Raw genomic sequence first — 24,606 nt, forward strand, 5'->3', positions numbered from 1 at the left:
GTGTGTTGTTGGGATAAATTGTGGCACATTCAAACAAGGTGAGTGATACCTAAATGCACACAATAAGCTGATAAATTAGTCGCTGTCACAACAAAAGAATGCAGGATGTTATAGATTATGAACTATGTGGGTCACTTGCAGGTCTTCGCCTTCATCAGTAGATGTCAGTGTTACATGAGATGAACTCTTGGAGGAGGCAGTGGGGGCGTGAGCGACGATTCCTCCGGTCTACAGGCAGATGGAGCTCGTGGCACGGACACCGACAGACTCCCTCAACATTAAGAAAGAGAACTCTTTGTTCGAATGGAGGAAAAGATTAAGTTCCCATGTGAACCGAACCAGACCTCTGTGGCATTCTTGAATCCCTGCCGTCGTGTGTCTGACCCCTTCACCTCCAGCTCACTGGAGAGTGCCGAGCACAAAAGGCTTTTGCATCAACGACCCATGTCAGATATTTGTATTGTTTTTCTTTTTGCTCCATTGATTTTTATTTATATATATATATATTTTTTTTTTATCAGTCACAGGTCAGCAGCTTGGACGATTATCAGCTCCCTTGTTACCATCTGTTTCAACTCACTCTGATTTTCATTTGGCAGTTTTCACATGTGTTTCAACAGTAGTTGTTTACAGAGCGGCTGAGTTGAACTTAAGTGGTAGGAGAGGGGATTGTGTAATATGGAGTTGAGCTGTTTATTAGGGAGAAGGGCAAATGTTTCAGTTTATAGCCATGCTAAAGTTTAAAAAGGTTCATATTGTCTGACGGGAAGGATTATAAAAGTGTCACAATCCTTTGCTTACTGGAATCATATGACACTATAATAATGTGATGACGGTAAGAGTTACCCCCTGTCATCCACCTCGGTTTTATTCACAGTAGTAGGCAGATTGTTCCAAAATAGGTTGTAATCCAAAACTTTGATGAGAAGAAACTCAAAATTTTTCATATTATTTAAAGGATAAATTCAACCAAAAAAAATTTTTTTTTCAAAAAGACAAAAAAAGACAACAACAGGAAAATGGCTCCATCCAGTTTGTAATCCAAATCTCTGGAATTTCCAGGATCTCAAATAGATTTGAAAATGTGTTTTTACACCTTTATATTGACTGTTGGGCATGCAAGCTCAACTGCAGGATTCAGGATTATGCTGAACAACCTGTATGGAGCCATTTTATGTTTTTTAACTTTATGTTTAAAAAAAACAAAACAGGTCCCCATCTGCTCACGCTCTGTATAAGCATGCTCCAGAAACGTTTTGTGGACTACGTACTACGCTTTGACGCTGAGTAGATAACTAATGAGTCGTTATTTTTGTCGGGGTTGAATTTCATCCCGTCACCCCGCTGTTAGTTGAAATAAAGTGAGCACACAGTTCAGATATTAAGATATTTAAGAAAAACTTTATTTGTGACTTGTTAACAAAACACATTACCAGATTGATGAAATCATAAGAATCACTATTATCACCTTTTACAATGATGAAGCAGGTGTACAAAAAGAAGTTATTAACAGATCTGCACTGTCACAGTCCACTGGTATGTGCCACTCACTGCCACTACCAGTGACTGAGGAACATTCACTATACACAAGCAGAGAATACATCAACTTCATTTATTTTTTTTTATACCATTTTTTTTTTTAAAACTTATTTTGATATTTTTTTTCCATATTTTTTTCATTTTGTCTCTACTGGGCGAGGGATAGATATGGAGGGGTGAGTAAATGGTTTCGATTTCACAACAGTGTTTGTTTGATCATCGTTATTCGAAAGCTTTAACACAACTTTTTTTCAAGGGTTGGATTTTTTTGTCTCACCTACGAAAACCATGAGGGTTAGAAAACAGAGAGAGAGAGAGAGAGAGAGAGAGAACAAAAAAAAAAGCATTTCATAGCATAACACAATAGCATTATGTATATCTAGAAGATTAAATTCATTTTCAACAGGATAAAAAATGTGATTCTTTTAAGGTTTTCTTTTTTTTTCCACAAGTTACTGTTTCGCAATAGCGTATATGCGTGTGTATGTATGCCGCTTCTGTGTGTGTGTGTATGTGTGTCTTTCAATATGTGCGTGTCTTGTCTTTGAGAATGTGTATCAGAGGTATATGTATTCCAATACGCATTTCCCGGTGGAAAAAACATATCTATGTATATATAGTATCTATATAGTATCTGTTTCCTTTGCTTATAACATGCAAACAGCCACTTGGTGATCTGACAGCACAGAAGTACACCTGAAGGACGGGGCGGGAGGGGGCGGGGTTAAGGAAAACGTGTGCATGGGAGGGATTGAGCCTGATAGCAGCACCTATATACCCCTACGGTGACTTGTAAGACGACGGTTGGAAAAAGAAAAAAGGAACACTGAGGTGAGATTTTTATGACACTTCTCCACCATGCTTGACCTTGGTTTCCACGATACGAGAGCCCGAATGAAGCTGATCTGTTCACACTGTTTGCTGATGTTTGTGTGCAGCAATTAAGCCAAAAAAAAAGCATACTTTTAAGGTCTTTCCAGCTTTGATTGTTGATCTCACCTTCCGTTATTCTTACCTCTTTCAACAGAGAGCTTCGCCTCCATTTATCCCCAAGTGGAACCCCCCTCCCCACCCTTTCTAAGTCACCCTCCAACGTCTTTTCCGCTGCTGCTTCGCTTACTTTGCAGGTGTTTTTTTTTTTTTTAACCGACGCCCCAGTCGATCGACTGTCACTGATGGCTGACACACAGGAAAAAAAACTGCAACACCTCCGCTCGTGCAAGGGGAAGAAAGACTCGCCCAATTAATTCCGCGCCAGCTTCCTTATCTACACAACACACTACAACGACTGCTACTTTCTTTGCGACTCTTCTCCTGCCCCTCCATCTCGTCTCATCATATCCACGACGGCGTGATCTCGCTTCTTTTTATTTTTTCGCGGAACCTGTCAGACGTCCTCACGGTGCGATGCGTGGAACCGACAGGGGCTGTCGACAACGAGCCGTCAGAAGAGAGACACTCCGGCTGAAGCGGCCTAAGCCCGGTTGAAGTTAACCCGAACAAAAGATGTGTGTGGTGCGTTTCCGTGTGTACTGTGTGTGTGTGTGTGTGTGTGTGTGTGTGAAATATGCAAAAAAAAACCACACAAATGTCACTGTGTTACGACGGCACAGTTCATCGAAGGGGACGGCGACTCGGAAGAAGACGCCGTCCGCGACCATGTTGATTTTGAAGAAACTGGAGTCAGAGGGGAGGAAACAGGCAGCGGGGGCAAGCAAATCCTACAAGCACTGAAGCAGTCGAGGCAGTGGTGCAGGGCTTGAAGAACAACTACGTAACATTCAAAGACAGAAGTAGAGGGATCAGGCTTGAACGGAAATGAAGCGACGAGGCAACGTTCCTGCGTCCTGGCCGTATAATACACTCCTCGTGTCAAGGATGGCGCCGGCCGTCAGTCTTGGGGATTTTCCAGAGAGGGGGGTGTGTATTCCTCGTGTGTGTTAGTATGTATGAGAGAGTGTGTGTGTGCGTGTTTGCTCGTGTGAGTAAGAGGCAGAGAGAGAGAGAGAGAGTCAGTGTTTGTGTACAATAACGTGTGTGTCAGACTGGGGCGTGCTGATGCACAAGTGGGATTAAGACCCAGATGACCGGCTCCGTATTCCAAGTGAGGGGGGGGGGGGGGCAAGGTCAGGGGCCGGTTGCATCAGCTGCACGTAGGTTCCCTAGTTATATCCGACAGTAGCCGCTAGTCCCGGTTCACGCATTGCTAAAACACAAGCGGTAGCGCCACGAAAAAGTCTGCTACGTAACCTTAAGTAACAACTAAATAGTTAAGCAAGCAGTAAAGCAGGTGCAAATGATACAAAGTCACACGACTGCACTCACTAACAGTAAAGCAGGATTTTTTTTTTCTTCTTTTTTCTCTTTTTTTTCCTTTTTGCGCACGGCTTAAATTTTTCGACTTCGGCGAATCCATGCCACGTTGCGACTTCAAGAACCGTAGCAGTGATGTTTTTGCGCCCATTTTCTACAAATGTTTATCGATTTTGCCGATCGATCGCGATGTTTCTGTCGTCTCTCCGGCAGATTCTGGCTCCAGTTCGGTTCTGTGCAGTATCGAAATTCAACATGCTGAGACTTGCTTGACGTACGTGATCCATCATGTTCAATCTCGCCGTATGTTACTTTATAATGCAGTGCAGGTTTGCGCCAGGGACAGGTCTTGATTTTGGAATATTCAAATAGCCGTTAAATTGGAAATAGTCAAATCATTTACGTGACCATGTATCCTTGGTAGAATGGCGTTATTTTCACCAGGCTCTGGCAGAACTACATGCTACAGTAACATATGAACGGCTTTTTTTTAAATGCCTATCCCTAGTCTGCGCTTCAGCTACATTTACCATGTGATGAAACGGTCACTTAAACAACAGTTAAGACGAACACTGTGATGGATTTCATAATGCAAATAAACTCGTCTCAGCTCATTTATTTGGTGTGAAACCAATGGCTGCCAGCAGGGAAGGGAACATAATTTAAAAATTTCCCTGAAGTCATCAGTCTGTGACGTAAAGTATAAAAAGATTTGTAGAGAATGGACTAAAACATGCAGAAACTAGTATATCGTCCTTTAAGCGTCAAATATGGATTCTGTTTACGAATCATAATTCTTCTAACCAATCTAGTCGACTACAAATCGGCATGGTTCGTCACGAGCGAGGTACTGATTGGCTACACGTCCGAAGTCTTAATGTTGTGACTAGCTACAGCCGTGGAGTTCTCTCCTCACTCCCTATGGTACAATCGAATTTAGCAACTTGCGAACTGCAAATTAACTAACAGTTATGGAGCCGCTAACTTTTCATACCCTAACCCTGGGAACAAACTTGCGCATAGTTGGTGCAAACCAGTCCAGCCTCTCCGATGTGCTATGATACACTGAAACAGAGCTGCTGTAATAATTCGAGCGTGGTCCTGCTTGTCTCAGCCCACCTCGTTCTCTCCAAGGTGCTAATCTCATGGTACATATACTGTGTGTTGTTGCTTTTTCATTTTTCTTCTTTTTTTTTTATACAAAAGACCACATTGTCTGAATTTCTACAAGGCCTCCGTGATAGCGAACACTAAAGCCTCTGCTTCGTTTATTCCGTTTTGGCGTCCGCTACACCTCCCGACAAGGCGAGCCAAAGAGAAAGGAGGGGAGGGGGGGGCTGCATAAAGACAGAGATGCCAACGCAGGCAGCCTCAGCTGACAATGGTCAGATACAAATAGTACACCTTTGCAGGTGTTTTTGTTTTATTACTTTACAAACTGGCAGGGGGAGGGGAGGGGGAGGGGGGCAGCAAATAACAGAAAGGTTCAAATCTAATTCAATAAAATCCTTTCCGTTTTAATTTGGTCCAGTCTTTAGGTGACGTCACATTTGTTTACCATAAACCTTTCGTGGGCCAAATGAGCCGAGAGAGGGAGAGTTAGTTTAGTTGGTTCAGATGGTGCTGGGAGCCAGGACGGGTCTAATGAGGTGTTGGCCGCCGTACAATGTTTATGGTGCAAGGAGGCTCCCTCTGTTTCTACAATACGCATTTGGCTTTTGTTTCTGGCTCTGTGATTGGGATGGTAGCTTGTTGGTGGCTCTGTTTTCAAGTCACCCCTTCTCCTCTATTCGTCCCCCCCGTCATCCTTCCCTTTATCCTTCTTGTCCTTCTTGTCCTTCTTCTTCTTTTTCTTCTTCTTGGCCTCCTCCTTCTTGCCGAAGCTTATGAAGTCACCCTTGTCGTCCACGGGGCCGGCGTCGTGGCGGATGGAGATGATGGCCGGGGATCCGGGGATGATGAAGGCTTCGGGGGGAATCTCTCCGGGCTTCAGCGGCTGAGGAGGGCCGTAGCCCTGTGCGGCGCCGTATCTGAAGTGCCAGCTGTTGCTGTTGACTCCAGCGCCCACTGGGGGTGACAGCTCTCCACCACCCTCTCCGTCTACACAGATATGATGAAGAGAAAGAGAAATCAGGTCAAATGCGGCTACTCATTACGTTTATTCAATCCCCGTTACCACCCGGCTTTGCCAGGGCCTGTTGCGCATTGGCTACAGGCTGCAGCCAATTAGCTTAGCTTAGCACAAAGGCTGAATACAGAAGAATAAACCTGGTGTGGCTCTGTCCAAAGGTATCAATATAAGTCTCATTCAGCAAGCTCACTCAACGTTTAATTTTACATGGCGATATGAATGCATTGGCTAGGAAGCAGTAGCTAGGGCAGAACATTCCAGGAAAGGAATAGTTATTGTGGACCCAATGAGCGAAATTGGTTGGGGTTGAGGTTTAGAATGGCAAGCCAATCAGAGGCAGGGAGAGAGGTCTTGGCAAGAAAAGCAGTGGGATCCATCACAACGAGGAAAACACCGAACCCAGCCATGAAATAGTCAGACCCCCTTCCTGTAAAATGGCTCATTGTATTTGGTATTTGTACAAATTTAACAAAAAGTAACATGTGAGTTAGGGAGCTTTAGAGGTGCGGGTATGCTACATTTAGACAGGCTAGCTGTGTTCCCATGATTTGTGCTAAGCTAAGCTATCTGGTGCCATAACACAGATAGTATTTCAGTATCAACTCCTGCTATTCTATAAGCTTTCACACTGTGAATTCGTTTCCTGCTCGCCATGCACCACACCTCACTCAGACTTTATTATTCGTTCTCTGAGATGTTCATAAAAATCTGACGTCACAATCAAGCAAAAGCGAGGCAGAGCGGTAGCCCGACAAAGGAGCGGTTACCCGCGGGGTGCAGACATTTTCAGGACAGCGATTCAGCCGAGACCACGGGAGGGGGGGCGCTGGAGGGGACTAACCTTTAGACCACGGGGATGTTTAACTTGGCAGTGCGATTTGTATTTGCATTTGGATGATGGCAGCAGTTTAATCCCTGCTCTCATAGGAGGCCAGAGACGGGGATTCAACCTTTTATTGCCCGAGCACAAATGCGACAGAGAAAAAGGACCTCGGATAGCAAAGTCGGGAAAACGGATACCGGACAGAAAACGTCTTTGAATAGAAAAAATGATGAAGTAAAGGCAAAACGAGACATGTCTATTAAGGTCAAAGGGTTAAAGATGCCAGAACGAAGAGGAGAGAGGATGTTGGATGAGATAAGGCGAGAGAGGGAGAATGGCAGGAAGGAGGATGGGGGTGGGCGGGTTATGCAGACACGGTGCTCTCAGGCCCACACCAGTTCCCTCTGCACTGACCTACTTTCAGTCTGGATTTTATTTAGATCAAACACAGGGCCCCTTGCAAAAAGATTCTGTTTGATTTTTTCTTTGTAGGCTATTTATGACATTGCCAGAGTGCTGAAATGGTCCCAACCACCGTCCCATCGGGGAGTACACTATTTTGAAAATACACACTTATGTCCATACGCACGGTGCCTCGCCGAGTCCCCCGACGAATGAGAATAAATTACATGTATGGAATATTAAAGAGCAGACGTTATGGACACGGCCACACTGCACAATGGACAGCGCTGCGTTAACCACTCCGCTGCGAAAGGAGCCATGACTCACCGACAATCGATCGCAAATGCAAATGCAAAGCGCCTGTAAAACGCCTGATCCTTTAAGTACGCCGGGTTTTTAAGGAACGCCGCTGCAACGTGCCACTGTGGTCAGAACATGAGAACACAGACACACATCAATTATTTGTTTCCCTGCTTGCAAAAATAGAAGTATTCATTTTTAAGCCACATTAAATAATTAGCATGTGACCGACCGGTTTAAATAAACCATTCATGAAAGCTGAGACAACTCCAGATTTAGCCTAGCTTTGTTTTGTTTTTTTTACCTATAATTTTGTTTAAACAAGCTTTGCGCAGCTAATTGACCCGTGTAATTTAGCTTGTTTGATGATTAGACAGTGTCCGACGTTAGCATCTTATCTCGCCATTAGCGGAGTCGGCGCTTTAATGCGCTAATGCTAGTCTGTTTCCTGAGGATTATGACATTTGATGGTGAGGTCTGTCTGTTTGTGTTTAATCTGGGTATTAAAGAGAGGAAGGAGAGAGGATCTGGTGTTTTTTAAATGAGTCCCATTCAACGGATCTCAATGGTTCGTTGCAAGGAGGACGGCTTCTCCTGTGGAGGAGGACAACCGGGCTTAAAAATAAACCGAAAAAGACAGCCGGTGAGTTAAAGGAGGTGAGCAAAATACTGTGATGCAGAATGTGGATGAGCTTATGGAGCCAGTAATGCAGCACAATGTATCTGCACCTCCATTTTATATAACCGACGCACCATTTCCTGCTACCTGGCGCTACGATTTAAAGGAAGAAGAGGCAAGAAACACTTTTATTTAAAAAGTCTCGTGTTGACGGATGACTGAAGGTCACCAAAGGGTCTTTCTTTCTACATTTCACATTTTAATTTCATTTGAAACCACAATGCAAGACATAAACATGATGGACTGAATACCTTGCCTTTGGGGGGAACGAATCTCATATTACAGAAGCTCAAAAACTTCAGCTAGAGACAGAAGGCCGATCGGTGCACAACACAGTGTTACCTCTTTGGTGTGAATGAATGTGCTCAATGCATTTCAACTGATAAAGCATCATGACGCGCGAGAGCAAAGGTGAGGGGGGGTTTGCTGAACCATTAATACCCGTCCTCTGCTGCACAGCAATATTATAACACAAGCTTTTATAGACATTTTTGACGTAATCTTGAAGTGCCCGGAATCAATGATGATTATCGGGTCCGCTAATCATACCAGTGAGACCGTTAAAGCAGCCGTGACCTACTTAAATCGACAATTTATCGTGGAATAATAAATGAGACTTAAGATACGGCTACACATATTGAAACTGTTCTTCACATTGAGGTAAAGTCTTGATCTGAAGCTCACTAAGCGATTGAGAAACGTGAGCACCATTACTGGACTGGTGCTGGAGCTGCAGCTGCAATAAAACTCCCGTGTTTTACTTTTTGTGGCATGTTTACACCCGCTGGGGCGAGAGCAGTTCATGTTCCTACGCATGACCAGCTGTGCTGAAATGTCAAGAGGCTGCGTTACCGTCTAATCAGGTAAATATTGTCTCGGCGTCCTGGGACATCCCAGGGCTCTCTGCACCGTGTGTGACGAATCCAAACGTCCGACATTGTTAATTAGAATCCCGGCCCAGGTATTAATCTGAGATATTCCACGTGCGCGTGTGCGCGTGCAATGTGAAATAGCAATTTACAACGAGCAGGTCAGATGAGCGTGTGCCTCTATGAGGAGCTTTGCCTCGTCTGTGCCACGGTTTTCCCTAACACGGTGGGGGATTATTTGCAACCCTGCCATTGCTTGATATTAGCCTATATTTCCCGGCAAACGCGCTGAAAAATCTGAAACGGATTATCGTCTGACTGCTGGTAAGCAGGTCAGCGCAGCTCCTTCTGAGGAGGTTGCCATGACACCTGGCGGAGATGTGTGGGCGTTCGAAGCCCTCGTTTCGTGTAACCTGATGTCCTACATTTAAAATAGGCTGTGTTATTTCCATGTCTCGTCCAGGATCCCATCTAAAACTAAATCCCTCTGGTGGTTTGCGGCACATGCACGAATCTGACAGCCCCTGTAGTGCCTGTGTAAATATATGCGGCGCATCATACATATTCTGCATGAGACACATCTACCCAAACAATCCCTTTCCCCCTGAATTACTGCGTGCCCCCTTTTCCCTCTTAATACCTGCCCTTGCAGAGTCCCGATCCCTTTCCCGCTCCTTACTCCTTCCCCCGACTTTTTATTTTTTTTTCTGTCTCTAAATCTTCCATTCAGAGATATGAGCGGTTGCTATGGAAACTGCCTTCGCCCACTCCCCGCTGATGGAGGGTGCGGCCCGCTGCAGCAATCTTTCAGTTAGACAGTGTTGCCAGGCAACAGGTCACATGGCGTTCCCTAGCAACAACACTACTGCAGGAACCTGCCAATCCTCTTAACCTTTCTCTTTCTCCATCCCCCCACACCTCGCTTTATTTTCCCTCCATCCCCCCCCTCCCCGTATGTCTCCTCTGCTCTTCCTCTCCAAAAAAAAAAAAAAAAAATACGCTTTTAATGTTTCCGGATCTCTCTCTTTATTTCCTTTTACCGATAATAGCTCCTCTTTGCCCCCCTCTGGCATTAGACAAACGTCTCCCTCATCTGCGCCGTGGGTCACTTACATAAACCCGGTTGTGAGCGCGCCGCATATAGATACGTCGCAGCGTATCAGACAAACTTCACGGTGATGACAATCCACTGCAGACATGGAAATGTGTCACAGAGAAAGACTCCACCTCTTCATGCATAGTAAAGAGGATCGACCTGCAATCCAGTGCATGTCTTTACCTGAGCACTGAGCTTCTCCTAACAGTCCATTTACCAAGGCAACAACACACCCCCTGCAACCCAGTATCACCCTAAAGCATGTGCATGAAACGTACATCTGGTTAACATCTTGGTCAGGTTTTGTTTCAAATCACTGCTTCAGTGTGACCAGTGTGTAGGATTTCGTAACATCAAGTGGTGAAGTTGAACAGTCCAACAAAGTGAACAGCCGTCTCATCTTCGTGTTCAAAACTTGGAAAAAACACAAAAAAGGCGCTCTCCAATGTTTGGTTTGTCCATTCTAGGCTACTGGAAAAAAATCAAAACACGGCGGTCCAACATGGCGGACACCAAACAATGATTCTTGTTTTCAGGTGAACATAATTACGAGTATTCGATTTGACTTCTGCCAAAAGAGCCCCCTAATTTCTACACACTGGACTTTTTAAAACAATCAACATTGACCAGTGTGGTTGACCAATCCATCCACCCAGACCTCCTCCCAACGCGGGCTTTGTTCCTATTCATACTACGTGGTCTTGAAGCTTTTATACGTGTCCTTTTCACTCCTTGATGAGGCAAAATATGACACTGACAATTTCCCTGAGCTCAGAGCGACATCCTCACATTGCTTCTTTCATCAACGGTCCCAAACCCCAAAGACTCTTCCTGTTCTTTCATAAATACCAAAGATGAGCAGTACATTTGTAAAGTCAATGAAGCTCGAACCAGCAAGTGTTTAACATTTTTGCACGCAAAAAGACTGAAAAGATTTAGCAATCATCAAGACGGTCGGCAATTAAAGTTCTTTTCATCTACTTATCGACTCGACGATGAGGCTCTACTGTACACAATGCTGTTTGAGTCTCTACATGACAGCAGAGACGGTTTTTCATCTGCTGTATAAAAAACAAAAAGCACATTTCTCTGCAGAAAACTGGCAGACAGATATCAGAAACTGGTACATCGCGTACCTCGAACAATTCCGGCTCTCCTTTTCCACAGACAGAAAAGCTGACAGGCAGTGAGACATATTCAGTCACCGGCTTGTTGAGTGATTGAGTGTGATGCTACCGTTCACCCCACAGGTCTCTACCTATGTTTTAATTCCTGCGCTCGACAGAAAATCAATGAGTGGAAGCTTTGGCTGGAGGAACCAGGGAGCAGCTAGCACAGTTTTCGAAAAGCCAAGTTAGAAAAGTCTTCCAGTAAGCTGACAAAAGCTGTTAGTCATTAGCTCTGAGCCAGTGTGTCTGTGAATGATAAAGCACAGTTGCCTTTTTTTTTAAAGGCCAGTTCTACTTATCCTGATGTTGTGTTGGAACACATTTGAACATTCCCACCCACTCAGGACGACTCTTTGCTCATTAAAAAGCAGTCGCCTTTTCTTTTCCAGTCCGTATCCGAGTCCGAGCTGCCAGATGCTTTCATGGGAGGACGTAGCCGTTTGTATTTGGATCTGCATAAAGGCCCTTTGGGCTTTTGGCACCTCAGCTAAGCTCCGTATGAGAAATCAAACTGGAATTCAAGATCATGTAGATATTCAAAGGACAATTCTCTTAAATCCCCAGTGAAAAAACAAAGATGAATTTAACATGATCAATTCAACGTTTTGAGAAGAATTTAATGCAATGGATGAATTGTTATGCGTAAAGTGCGATTATGATGAAATTTAGGTGTGGGGGAGTAACACTTACTTCAGACTAAAACATTTTTTACAACCTCTCAGAGTGTCTCACAAATATCGTTCCACCAATGCTGTCTTAAATATTCAGAATTCAGCATTTTGGGAGCTTATTCGTACTCTTTTTGAGAGGTAGACCTACATAAAGATGATCAATAACACTCTCTGTCGGTCTGCAGGGTAAATAGACGCTAAAGCTCGAAGACGTTTAGCTTAGCCTAGCATCAAGAACCAGAAGTCAAGGGGAACCATAGCCTGGCTCAGCCCAAAGCTACAAAAACACACAAAAAAGAAATGCCTGTGTGAGATTCGCTTTTACCGTTGGACAAAACAATGCTAGCTTTTCCCACCTGCTTCCAGTCTTTCTGCTAAACCAGGAGGAGGGGCCACTTTATGCTAAACTAAGCTAAGCTAATTCTCTCCTTGCTCCAGCGTCATATTGAGCATAGGAGACATGACAGCTGACACAAGTACATTTCCTATAATGCCAAAGTATTCCTTTTAGTTTGCATAACCAGTATGAATGAGCTACATAATTATGAAAATGTAAGTTGTAAAAATGATCAAAATTACCTTCCTGGTGGTATATCTTGTTACTTCAAAATGTAGTCAAGATTATGTCTGGCATATTCGGGGGTACTAGGTTAAAGATCCACACTACTCAACTCTTTCATTATTGCCATTGTTTAGCTATATGCAAACTTAAATAAATAGGTATGTTACAGTTTTGGTGCACCATGGTTACCCCTTGATTCCACCGGACACGACTCAGACTGTGTTTATTTCATAATTTCTCCTTGATATTTGTGCATATACTGTGGTTAAGTAGGCAACTTAGTTAAATCGTTTAGTTATTTGACTGCTTTAAGTGTATTTATTATAATATTTCCAACTTTATTGTGCTGTAGAGCCTGAGCACTGGTTGTTTTATTTTTAAAATTCATTGGAATGCGATGTACTTTTCCGCTCTCTGACTTCCTGTCTGGCTCGATCCGCTCTGTGCAGCGATCTTGCTCAGTTCCTTCCATTCAAATGTAGATCTAAGTACAAATATTGAAATTAATTATACTTTGCTGTCCCCATTACCCCACAGAATATGACACTCACAGTGCTTTTTTCCCACTCTATACTGACTCGTAGGCTACTACTCACCTGCGGCGCTAGACACAGTGGGCCAGTTCTGGACCAGCATCCCCTGCGCTCCCTGCATCACAGAGGACTCCTCCATGTGGACCGAGCTGAAAGGCAGAACACATGCAGCAAACTCAGTGGGACACATCCAGTGATTAAAAAGAAAACTGCTCGCTACAAATAATCTCATCCTTATATAATACGTGATTTTATAGATCATCACATATAGATACATAATCACCGTCATCATCAATGGTCACTGTTTCGGGCCTTTACAGCAATTGATGCATCGAGCAAACTATTTATGTGGAATGACTGAAATCATGGTATGCCATTCCCACACTGATGTTAACAATAAAGACTGAATACGACTCAAGTGTTTTGCTAATTGTGGTAATCAAAGGCAATTATTGGCTGCCTGTCAAGCCTAGTGTTTTGAAACAGCTAATCAAGAATGAGAGAATCAGAGAACCAGTGAAAGAAAGAATACAGATTTGCACATTATTTAGCCCAAGGCAGAACTCCTCAATTAAATTTTGGCTGTTTGAAAAGTGCTGTTTAATACCAGATAGTTAACGGCTTCCACCTGGTGAACTGCAGTCATGTGATGGCTCGTTTGTAATGTGACTGCTGATTTTATGGTTTGCCCCGAAAGGAAATTACCCTCTCGTTGCCGAGGAACAAGATTAAGAACCACTGAACCGTTGTTAAGTATCGTCATCCCGGCTGATACGAGTTAGATTATCCCAAAACATCTTCACAGTGGTTGTTGTCAGCTTTAAATACTGGTATTAAGGGGACTTTTTCTGTGCCTTCTCCTTTTAACTACATCCTTACTCTTACGTTTCCACGCCGACGGCCATGTTAACAGTCTCCGGCCTCGGTGGCGATTGTGTCGACGTTACTGTAAAGTGACTGGGTCAGCACACGGTACGCGCAGCCATGCAGGTGACTACGAAACCTATTCCCGAAAAGCACAGTTTAGTATTCCCAGTGTGTTCGAGTCGTTTTGCAGCTCCTGATGAACACAGCACTAGATGTTCGCTCTTTCATCCCTTTTCTTTCGTCTTCCATGCAACGGAAATAAACCTCAGCTTGTCATCATCCAAATGCCTTCGTTGTGCAGTCAGGAGGAGTGCAGCGAGTCCATTTAAAACCACTTAAAGGCCTTCTGGTTCGTCAATATCTGCATTTGAACATTCTCTGTACGTTGTTGTCACTTTTAAACATCGCAGGGAGAAAGTAAAAGCAGAGGGAGATTCAGCCGAGGAATAAAGATGAGCTACATGTATGTCCCTGTGCCTTTTTCTTTTGTTTCATGGAAATGAGGTTTTGATTACGGTCGCTCACACCATTATATGAGTCAGCACGGGGATCCATCCTCCATTCACAGTGGGGGTTTCTTCTGTAGCCAACAGGGACTACAACATGCATTTTGCTGCACAGCCTTGCCTTGTAGAATGACAATTAAGCCTGATTTTGTGGACGAAGCTACATTCGTAATCGCAGTGTTTTATCTGCTGTGATCCACCTTCACTTTAATAATCAAATGATATCATATTTTGATATAAAAAACTTATTTTTCTCAGACTGGTTCAGATCAAAGTTACCTAATCTGTGTCTTGCCATCACAGTGAACATTTCCGTGCAGCCAGTGGAGACTTCAGGAACACACTCGCCAGTGAAACCACATTTTGTCAAACAGTTCTGTTTTTCTACGGATTGCACAGAACAGATATCAATTTCGAGCGACCTTTGGAGGTCCTGGAAAGCATCTTTTGTTACCAGAGCCAGGCTAGCTGTTACAGCTAAAATAACTGGCTGCTGGCTGTCGCTTCATATTAACAGACGGATAGAGGAATGGCATATACAGTATCGTAATAAGCATATTCTCCAAATTGTTGCACCATTCCTTTGTATGTGTTTAAATGCGCTTGTCGGAAATACTACATTGCTTTTACATTGCAATGTTAGAAGAATATTGCTTGAAGTGAAACATCCAAAGCTTTCCCTCGAAAACGTACTAATATTCAACATGTATCTTTACATTTAGAAACTCTCATAATGCACGAACAGTCACATGCATGCATAGCTGAGACCCCCCCCCCCCCCCCCCATACATTGATAATGAACCTAGAGCTTAGTATATAGGAGGACCTACTCCGACTGCGGCCTCTGCAATGCAGCACATTGTGCACCTATCTGAAAACTGCAACACACCCGTTGTGTGGAAAAGGGATTTTTTTTTTCTTGACTATAAAATGGCTGTGTACATTTTAAATAGTGTGGGTTTGATGTTGTTTTTTTTTACAGTGCTGGTTCAACGTGTGAGTGTGACACAGATAGCACTGGTGCTTTCTACGCGGACAGACTACACCAGTAATGTGGGTCAGTGATGCTGCCGCTACATGCTGCGTGTGGAGTGATACGATACAGTCTGCGTGTGTTGGGGTTAGGCGTCAACATGAGCCTCTCTCTCTCACTCTGTGTGTGTGTGTGTGTGTTACAGGCGCTGCCATTTCAGAGACGGGGCAGCGGCAAATCGCAGTGACGATTCACGTTAATCCATGTCATGTTGCAGCGACTTGATGACATGATGCGCGTCGTGATACCCTCCTCACCAGAGATATTAACACTAATATCCAATTAAATCAAACTTAGACGGAGCCCAAAGGCCGAGCGGTGAGCGACTGTTGGCATGAAATTATGAAAATTCAGCGCAAATAAGAGACATCTGGAGGTAAAAGCTAATTAGTTCGTGTTACAGTTGTCTTGGTGTCAGATTAACAAAACACTTCATTACATGTTTAAATGCACCTATTAGAACGATTTTGTACGGTGGCTGACGAGGGCGAGGAAGAAAAAAACGTTAGCGGGCAGCAAATTAAGAAAATGTCTCTATCAGTTTGACACACAGGCGCACTGCGACGGCCAAACGCATTTCCATCATGAGAATAGTGCAAGAACATTAATGATGTAAAGTCTATAAAACGCACAAACCTCTAAAATCAAGCGCAACAGAAATCCCTGCATATCCTGTCGATGCAACGCAGGAAGTTCTCCAGGCCTGAAGTACTCGCCACCGACTGCAAGGACCCAGGACTTTAACTGACTTGATGGTGACGTGTAGTAGTCAGGAAAAACTAAAATACATTTTAGTGTCGTGTATTGTATCCTAACACTGGAGTGATCTAGTCATATGTTGGTTTGTTGCCAGGACAGATTCCTACGAATCCTTGGTGGAGGATAAATCTCCACCCAGAACAGATCCTGTTAACATGTGGTGCAGATCCCCATGAAGGGACGGATTCAATATTATCTCACTTTCTTGAACGTTTTTGTTTATTTCTCAGGGATGGTATTCACGTGGCACCTGGTATCTACGAGGGGGGAACGATTTAATGTGGATCCTAGATCTGGTGAGCTTAAATTGGTGAGGAGTTACGAGTGGTTTCAGATTTAGAGCGATTCAGGGCCATCGAGTTTGAAATTGGATTGGGCTGGATTGAATTAAAGAGGACTGTTGGGCACTTTAACTGAGTGTCACTTTTAGTTTGAAGTGTTTAGCAACACAACAAGGTGTGTTTTCTTAAAATAACATCTGTACAGATGTGGAGCCCTGACAGTCTAAATTGTGAAAGTGACTGTCTCTGTATTTATTTCCTCCATCTTTGACTATTAATGCTTTCAACCTATTTATGTCAGCTGATTTATAAACGCCACAAACAGATATCGCAGATCGCCTGTGTATCATTTTAATAGGCTCCACTGACATAATTCAATCAGTGTGAGACTGTATACAAGCTTGTACATTGGTCTGATAATGTTCTCAGATCAAATAGGATGTTAACTGTCTCCATCACTTTTTTCCTCATGAAAATGTTTTGGGCTGTTGCATTCCCTTGGCCACCAATTGTTGATGGATCCTCAGTATACGAGTATTCGCTGATTTGCTGTGGGTATCTAACGAGGATGCTTACATGTTCAGTACCTCAACACTCAGACAAAAGACTGGAAATACTCATATATTTGACTCTGTTCCGCATTCGTTTATAAAAATCCAGACAAGCGTCCAACCCAAGTCAAAGATGCCTGCTCGTCATTGTTGGGAAACGACCATCGTGTGTAGGTGTGCACTCATTTATCATTGCTTAAAAACAACCTAACTAACACATTGTGCCAGTAATTACACTGAAACAGGACTAGTCAATCTATTACTGGAATTTGGTCAAACAATAAGGCCTTATCTTAAATAACAAGGAATCACCATAATTCTGATAATGAGTCAGTGTCCTCTGCTGTCTTTGTACACAACTCCCTCCCAACTCATCTCCAGACAAAATTCTATAAATATGCACAGAAACGCACACATGTGTGCATGCTGGGCAGTTGTCTGTGGCGACGCCGATGCATGTGTGCATCTGATCGTCTAAGAAAGGTCATAGTCAGCTCATTTGTCCTTCATGCTTCCTGCTTAAAGACTGTAAAACGGGGGAAGCGGCGCTCAGAATGTAGATGACCTATATAGTGTTACACTGCGGTGAGGAGCGGTGCTATACATGCACCGATGGGTGCCGCACAGGGCTTTTTCCCCAAAGGAGGAGGCCGGGGGTTGAGGTTGAAACAGATGCTGAGGGGCCACTAGCAGTCGTGTCTGAAGATGGCAGATAAGAGATTATTCAGTGATGTGTGGCGATGTCTTTTTTTTTTTTTAATGATTTTTAATAGAGGTCACTTTGAGGTGCAGTTGTCTGCGGGGGTTTTCTTTTTTAAAGATACCGTACACACCGCAGCTGTGGCTGCAGCTCTAGCACGGACTCGATGTGGACGGTGCGAGTGGGGATGAAATAGGTGTAACTTTTTTTTTTTAGACGCTATCAAAAGTTGCAAAAGAGTTAAAGACGGAAAGTGCTTACCTCTGCACCCCTGCCCTCAAAGATGCAGAATATCGCCAGTCAGCATTCGGGGCTTTCGGCTGAGCGAGCAAGAGGTACATGGAGAGAGAGAGAGAGAGAGAGAGAGAGAGAGAGAGAGATGAGGAGATGGGGGAAGAGAGAGTTTAGTTTGATCTCATACAGTGAAGCGCCAGGCTGGGCCATGGTCTCATCAATTAATCATGATACACATCCCAGCTCTGGACGTGATAGGAACACTGCAGTCGTGTCCCCCATTGCAAGCACACACACACACACACACACACACACACACACACACACACACTCATGCATACATATTGATAACCACACACAGCCACAGAAGGGCTTTAAAAAGGCCAGTGACTGAAAGCCATATTGATGACTTTTTGGACAGTCTCTCACTCCACGGCTCTATAAATGTGAGAGCTGGGGAGAGTTATGCCCTTTCCCTGAGTGCCGGGGTGTTTGTATAGCCCGACGAGTTTGTATTTGTGTGCGACTCAGTAGATCTGTCTGCCCCTGATGAACCTGGTCTGAGTGCTTGCATCTCCCAGCAGGCTTTGGTAAGTTATTGCCTTTACAAAGAAAAAACAATAAGCAGGAGCTATCATCACCAGGGCAACCACTTCCTATACCTCTGGTCTGCATTAGCCTGGTGAGAAGGAAAGTCATACAAATATGCTGTCGTGTGTGTGTGTGTGTAGCATTTAGTTTGTCATTACCATTAAAATGAAACTACCGTGTCGACGCCTAACACACAATAACACAACCACAAGAGGCAGTTTGTGGGTTCAGGCCAGGAGGAAGCAGCTCAATCAACAAAAATGTAAGAATCAGGGAGACCAATCACACACTTGCTTTATCATCATAGACCAATATGACACGTGGCATACACACCAACATTAGTGAAATTCTTTCAAGTGGTTTTGAGGTATACATTTTTGGTATTTACTGAGGCACCCTACGGGTCAGGCTCAAAATGCTTCCTCCGATTTATTGGTGGATGGTGGCCATGTTTTTCAACCAATCAATGTTGCAAAATCCTAAAAAGTTATATACTTGATTTGGTGTTGACAGATTCAAAACACTGACTGAGCGTCGAAGATGCTTTTGTTAAGATGGACTTCTGTGTTCAATTTCAAGTCAATTGGGTTTACAGTGTAAGGTGGCCTCTCCAAATGTGTGTTTTTGTGCCTCAGTAGACCCTTTTCGTTCCTTTCCAGCTCGCCTAAATAGAGTGCAGTCCAACCTTCTCCTGCTTTGAGGGGTCAAAACAAGTCTGTGGTGAAAAGTGTCTATCGTAGCGCCACCGTCCGGCCGTATGGGCTCATTGTTCTTGGGAATCGTCTGCACATCGTTCCCAGTCATCGAGCCAAGTTTAATGTTTCTATATACACTGTAGGGTGGGTGATCTGGGGATTTTTAGATCATGATCAAGTCCACAATCTACTTTTCAGGCGAATCTTAAGAGATTGCTGTATTCAACGTCCTCATACTTCTGTTTCCAAACTTCACATAACATGATTGACAAACACATAAGCAGTGTGTGAATAAAGCGTATTGAGTGGTAAAGGCAACTACATGGCTAAGCTGATTGGATGAATTGCCTGAGGAGCTACCACCACAACTACTTATCTTTAATGCAATATTGGGTTTTTGGCTAGCTCATTCCAACAACTGGAGGACAACAAATAACAATGAACCGGCGCTGAATCAACAAGGTTCTATTCCTTCAGGTTTTGACCACTTATGGTATCTATATGTTTATAACACCAGAACAAATATAATAATAGTATACAAAATTTGAATGCACCGCCTGGACACATTGCTTTTTTGTTGATATTTTAATGTTTTTAAAATGACCCTGTATTACTTCTGATATCACTGAGTTAGCTCTTGAACTATTGCAGTCACTATGTCAAGGCTGCCATGATATCATTCATTAGCCTAGCCAGATTTTGCTAATGATTATGTCTTTAAGTTCAAAGAACCATGTGAATTTCACAGAGCGAATGGGCCATATTTTTAATGAGCTACTCTTTTAATGGCCATTAATTATGCCTGACTCTCGCGTAATGATTTTCCTCATGAATAGGTGCTTGCGCACATGCACCGTGTGCGACGATCGTGAGCATCTGTATCACCGCTAAAGCTAAAAATTCTGACAGCATCGTGTACGCTGCAGCCCTTGACGTCAGGAGCACTGAAAAGCTGTGTTTAAGACACAAACCTGCTCAGGCAGCAGCAAGTGTCCCAGATAAAGATGGCACATTATGTTCCTCAGCTGAATTCAGGGGGGAGTGTTTCGCACTGGTAGACTCAGCCTCTTTGAGTAAATCTAATTTGCAGGGTTGAGGAACAGAGGCTGGAGGTTAATTTAATTTACAGTGCTACACTTGTCTCAGGAAGAGATCTTCGTATGACTAATGTACCAGTGACTGGCACCTGATAATTACGATGATGCATCCAGAGATGCCCTCTTAGCCTTGGGAGCCTTTGCCTCAACAATCTGACACAAAAACAATGATATTATTCCGCCATTTGGAGCATGAATTTCCTGAACGTATCCGGCATTAAAGCCTGATATGTCAGCCCAGAAATCTTTGCAGGACTCAATCCCAGACTCCTTTAAATCCACGACTGATAGGCATGAAGATTTCCACATTGAAGAGCTGGAAACAGGTATCTAGGACATCTTCATTGAGATCATGCCAATCAAACAGCAATCCCTAACCCTAATTAGTGTCCTTTGGCTGCTGTGACACAGAAGTGTCCCTGTTTTGCGGGACAAATAAAGGAATTCTGATTGTGGCATTCAATGTCTCAGTCATCTAGAACAGGGTAGAGCTGTGTATCAGTGGAGTGTAAATACAGTCTTGTCTCATGGTATAATCTCAAACTACAGTGTGTCACATCATAGTGTCATGCACATCTTCATAGTCAGAGGCAGCAACAACAACTAGTCCTGCAGGGCCTTTGATCGAGTCAATTAACCCCAACTGCTCCTGTGTAACAGTTTTACTCACACACACTCTCAAACACACACACACACACACATATCCACCCCCACACACACAACTCAACTACTTGCACAGAGAATGAGCGAGTAGCGAGGACTATACGTGACCTGTTCTCAGTGTGGATGTGATGACGACCTCGAACTGAAACACAAATCTCTGAATCATCAGAAATAACACGGGGACCCTGAAAAGCATCAGGCATGACACTAATGCGGCGTGAGGGCTGAGCTGGCCTGAGCGACTGCACGGTGCAAGCGGGACCTGAACAAAGAGACTGAAGCCTGCAAGGATTCAACTCATAGCGGGGAGGGATGGAACTTGACATACAGGGATATCATCACCTCTGCGGCGGAGAAATAAAACTGGCAAAAATTACAACAACAATGCATGCAACATAAGTGAAAAATCATCTTAAGGGTTCTTATGCGCTCAATGAAAGCCGCCACTGTCTAAATCATGCGGGCAAAGGTAAACATAAAAAATGAATGACACACCTCTGGGCAGATTTGCATCGAGGCGTCGGGCATGCTGAGTCTGCGTACAAATCCACTTCCGCTCGTGAAGAAGCGGTCGGCACCGCTGCCCCAAGTGCCACTGATGGGCCGTCCCGTGTTGTAGAACATGAAAGTGTCACTGCCAGAGGTGGCTGTCAGGCAGGTCTTGTAGCAGTAAGTCTTTGTTAGGGAGCCGTTCCCGCGCACTTCGATGTAGTGAGGCTCCACTTTAAGGTCTCTCCGAAGCACCACATTGTTATTAGGTTGTCCCCCTGCTGCACCGCCGCCTCCCCCGCCAGCACTTACGCTGCTGCTCCCGCCATCTGGGGGGGGCTTCTGTGACACACAGCAAGGGGAGCAGGACCCCGGCTGGGTGCAGTAGGCATGACAGCGGACGATGGCCAGCACCACCACGGTGACCAGGAACACAAAGGTCGTGGCACTCAAGGCTACGATCAAGTAGAGGGTCACGTTGGAGAACAGCACATTGCTGTGAGGTCTGATGATCCTCTTGGGGTCCGGAGCCACTTTGGGTGGCACCTCCATGACAGCCACGTTGATGGTGGCGGTGGAGGAGAGACTAGGCTGCCCGTGGTCCTTCACTACAACGGTCAGAGCGAAGGAGGTGAAGTTTTCCTCCAGGATCCTCCGAGTTGTCCGGATCTCGCCGGTGTGCTCGTGCACTTTGAACAAGTCCAGGTCGGTGGCCGTCTCCATCACGTACACCAGCCAGGCGTTCGGGCCGGCGTCTGCGTCGTATGCCACCACTTTGGTCACCAAGGCGCCGGGCTCTGCGTTCTTTTGTACCGTCTCCAAGGAGCGCGTGCCGTTGCCGGGAGGGTTGACTATCAATGGCGAATGGTCATTCTGATCCATGATGTAGATGTAGACTGTGGCGACGCGGCTGAGCGGAGGAATGCCCCCGTCTTGGGCTTTGACCTGGAAGTGAAACTCTCTCAGTGACTCATAGTCGAAGGCTCGCAGGGCAAAAGCCTCCCCTGTATCGGCCTTCACAGATACATACGAGGTGACAGGGATGCCATGGTTGTTGTCATTGAGCACTGTGTAGGTGATGCGTGCGTTCTCTTTAATGTCTGCGTCCTGAGCCTTCACGGTACACAAAGAGGCGCCGGGGGCATTGTTCTCGGCCACGTAGACCGTATACGAAGTCTGCTCAAACCGCGGCGGGTTGTCGTTCACATCGGCCACGTCCACCTGTATGGTCTTCTGGGAGGAGAGGGGAGGGTTTCCTCCGTCTGTGGCACTCAGAGTGACATTGTAGGCATCGGTGGTCTCGCGGTCCAGGAAGGCTGAGGTAACCAGGGTGTAGTAATTTCTGAATGACTTGATCTTGAAAGGAAGGCCTGCTGGGATCTCTAAGCTCACCTGCTTGTTCGCGCCGGAGTCTCGATCGGTGACACTAATGAGGGCCACGACCGTGTCTGCACGGGCGTCCTCCCTCACAGGGCTCGACAGGGACGACAGCACTATCTGAGGGACGTTGTCGTTCACGTCCACCACCTCCGCCACCACCTTGCAGTGCGACGCCACGGCCCCGGGGCCCTTGTCCATCGCCTGGATGTACATCTCGTAGGAGTTGGTCTCCTCGTAGTCGACATTGCTCCTCACTCTGATCTCCCCGGTGTTAGTGTCCATGCTGAACATCTGCCTCACTCTCTCTGGAGTGTAGCTGCTGAAGGAGTAGTACACCTCCCCGTTTGTGCCCTCATCCAGATCAGTGGCATTCAGTTTAATCACCAGGGTGTCTTTGGGGGAATTTTCCAGCAGTTTCACCTTGTACACGGAGCTGTCGAACGTGGGGATATTGTCATTAGAGTCCAGGACCCGGACATTGATTTTGGCCGTGCCTGTTTTCTCGGGTGTCCCGCCATCCACAGCACTTAGAATTAATTGGTGATAAGGCGTCTGTTCGCGATCGAGGGGCTTTTTGAGCACGAGCTCGATGTGCTTTGTGTTGAGGGAGGGCTTGTTGGACACCAGCGCGAAATGGTCGTTGGGGCTGAGCTGATATATGCGAACAGAATTGGACCCGATGTCCGGGTCTTGGGCGTTTTCGATCGGGTAACGAGACCCCGGCAGGGCAGACTCGGTGATCTCCAGCTGGTACTCGTCTCTGGGGAACTGCGGCGCGTTATCGTTGGCATCCACGATCTCCACCTCGACGTGGTGCACCTCGGTGGGGTTTTCGACCAGCACCTCCAGATTAATGAGACAGGTGCTGGATAAGTCGCACAGCGCCTCCCTGTCGATCCTCTCGTTGACGAGCAGCTTCCCATTTTTGGGGTTGACAATCACGTAGCGCTTGCCGCTGTTGGAGGTTACCTTGATTTTCCGCGTGGCCAGCCTTCGAATATCCAGCCCCAAGTCATGCGCCAGATCGCCGACCAGTGCCCCATTTTCCACCTCCTCTGTGATCGAATATCGCAACTGTCCGAGCGAAAGGCCACAAAATAAGGAAACTATCACAAAATAAAAAGGCACATTATTCCCTATCCGGTTGCATATCCCCGCCACAGCCATCGCAAGCTCACAGGATCCGCAGACGGATTAAACGCAGCCTTCCGCCTTTTTAGCTTGCAGTATCTTGCATCCCAGCACCTCATTAAGGTGGGCTAATTGGTCTCCCGGCAAGCGAAACAGCAGCCGCTCATCCATTGTGTTGCCCGGCGGAGGTGAATCCTCTCCAGCGCACCCATATTTCCTTTGTCCGTGATGCGCTTTTTTGTCTCCAGTGCGCGCTGCTGACGGGTGTGTTTCCCTGCCGCTGGAGCTGTGAGATCCGTCAACGCCGCTGAAATCAGCCCCTGACAAAGTCGGAAAAGAGGGGCTGTCCTTTCAAAATAAAATGCCCGACAGAGTTCAACCAGTTCAGTGAGCGCTGCTAGACGGGAGCTAATGAGAAACAGAGGGGAGCCAGGGTGAGGAGGCGTCATAACAGAGGGCTGGCAGTCAAAGGTCATGAGGAGGTTCATCAGTTCCTTGCCTGTAATTGAGTTTTTATAAGTTTCTTCCACTCTCTGAAGAAA

At 45.3% G+C, this 24,606-nt stretch overlaps 1 protein-coding gene across 1 annotated transcript; it reads right to left on the reverse strand.

Annotated features, from left to right (window-relative positions):
* Nucleotides 1–1,381: 1,381 nt before the first annotated feature.
* On the reverse strand, nt 1,382–24,395 carry LOC115593900 (protocadherin alpha-C2-like). Its single transcript, XM_030437581.1, has 4 exons — nt 21,560–24,395; nt 18,046–18,104; nt 13,151–13,236; nt 1,382–5,952 (listed from the first exon to the last, which is right to left on the reverse strand). The coding sequence occupies exons 1-4, from the start codon at nt 24,098–24,100 to the stop codon at nt 5,639–5,641; spliced, it is 3,000 nt and encodes a 999-aa protein (XP_030293441.1). The 5' UTR covers nt 24,101–24,395; the 3' UTR covers nt 1,382–5,638.
* Between the last annotated feature and the right edge of the window lie 211 nt (nt 24,396–24,606).

Source organism: Sparus aurata, chromosome 13, assembly GCF_900880675.1.
Source record: "Sparus aurata chromosome 13, fSpaAur1.1, whole genome shotgun sequence".
In the NCBI taxonomy this organism is placed as follows: Eukaryota; Metazoa; Chordata; class Actinopteri; order Spariformes; family Sparidae; genus Sparus; species Sparus aurata.

What these genes read in the sequence shown, in the direction of transcription:
- LOC115593900 (XM_030437581.1), bottom strand. Translation starts at nt 24,100, where the DNA reads ATGGCTGTGGCGGGGATATGCAACCGGATAGGGAATAATGTGCCTTTT. An exon ending in CGATGCAAATCTGCCCAGAG is followed by an intron (nt 18,105 to 21,559) that starts GTGTGTCATTCA and finishes TTGCTCGCTCAG; the next exon opens with CCGAAAGCCCCGAATGCTGA. An exon ending in TTGAGGGCAGGGGTGCAGAG is followed by an intron (nt 13,237 to 18,045) that starts GTAAGCACTTTC and finishes TCTGCCTTTCAG; the next exon opens with CTCGGTCCACATGGAGGAGT.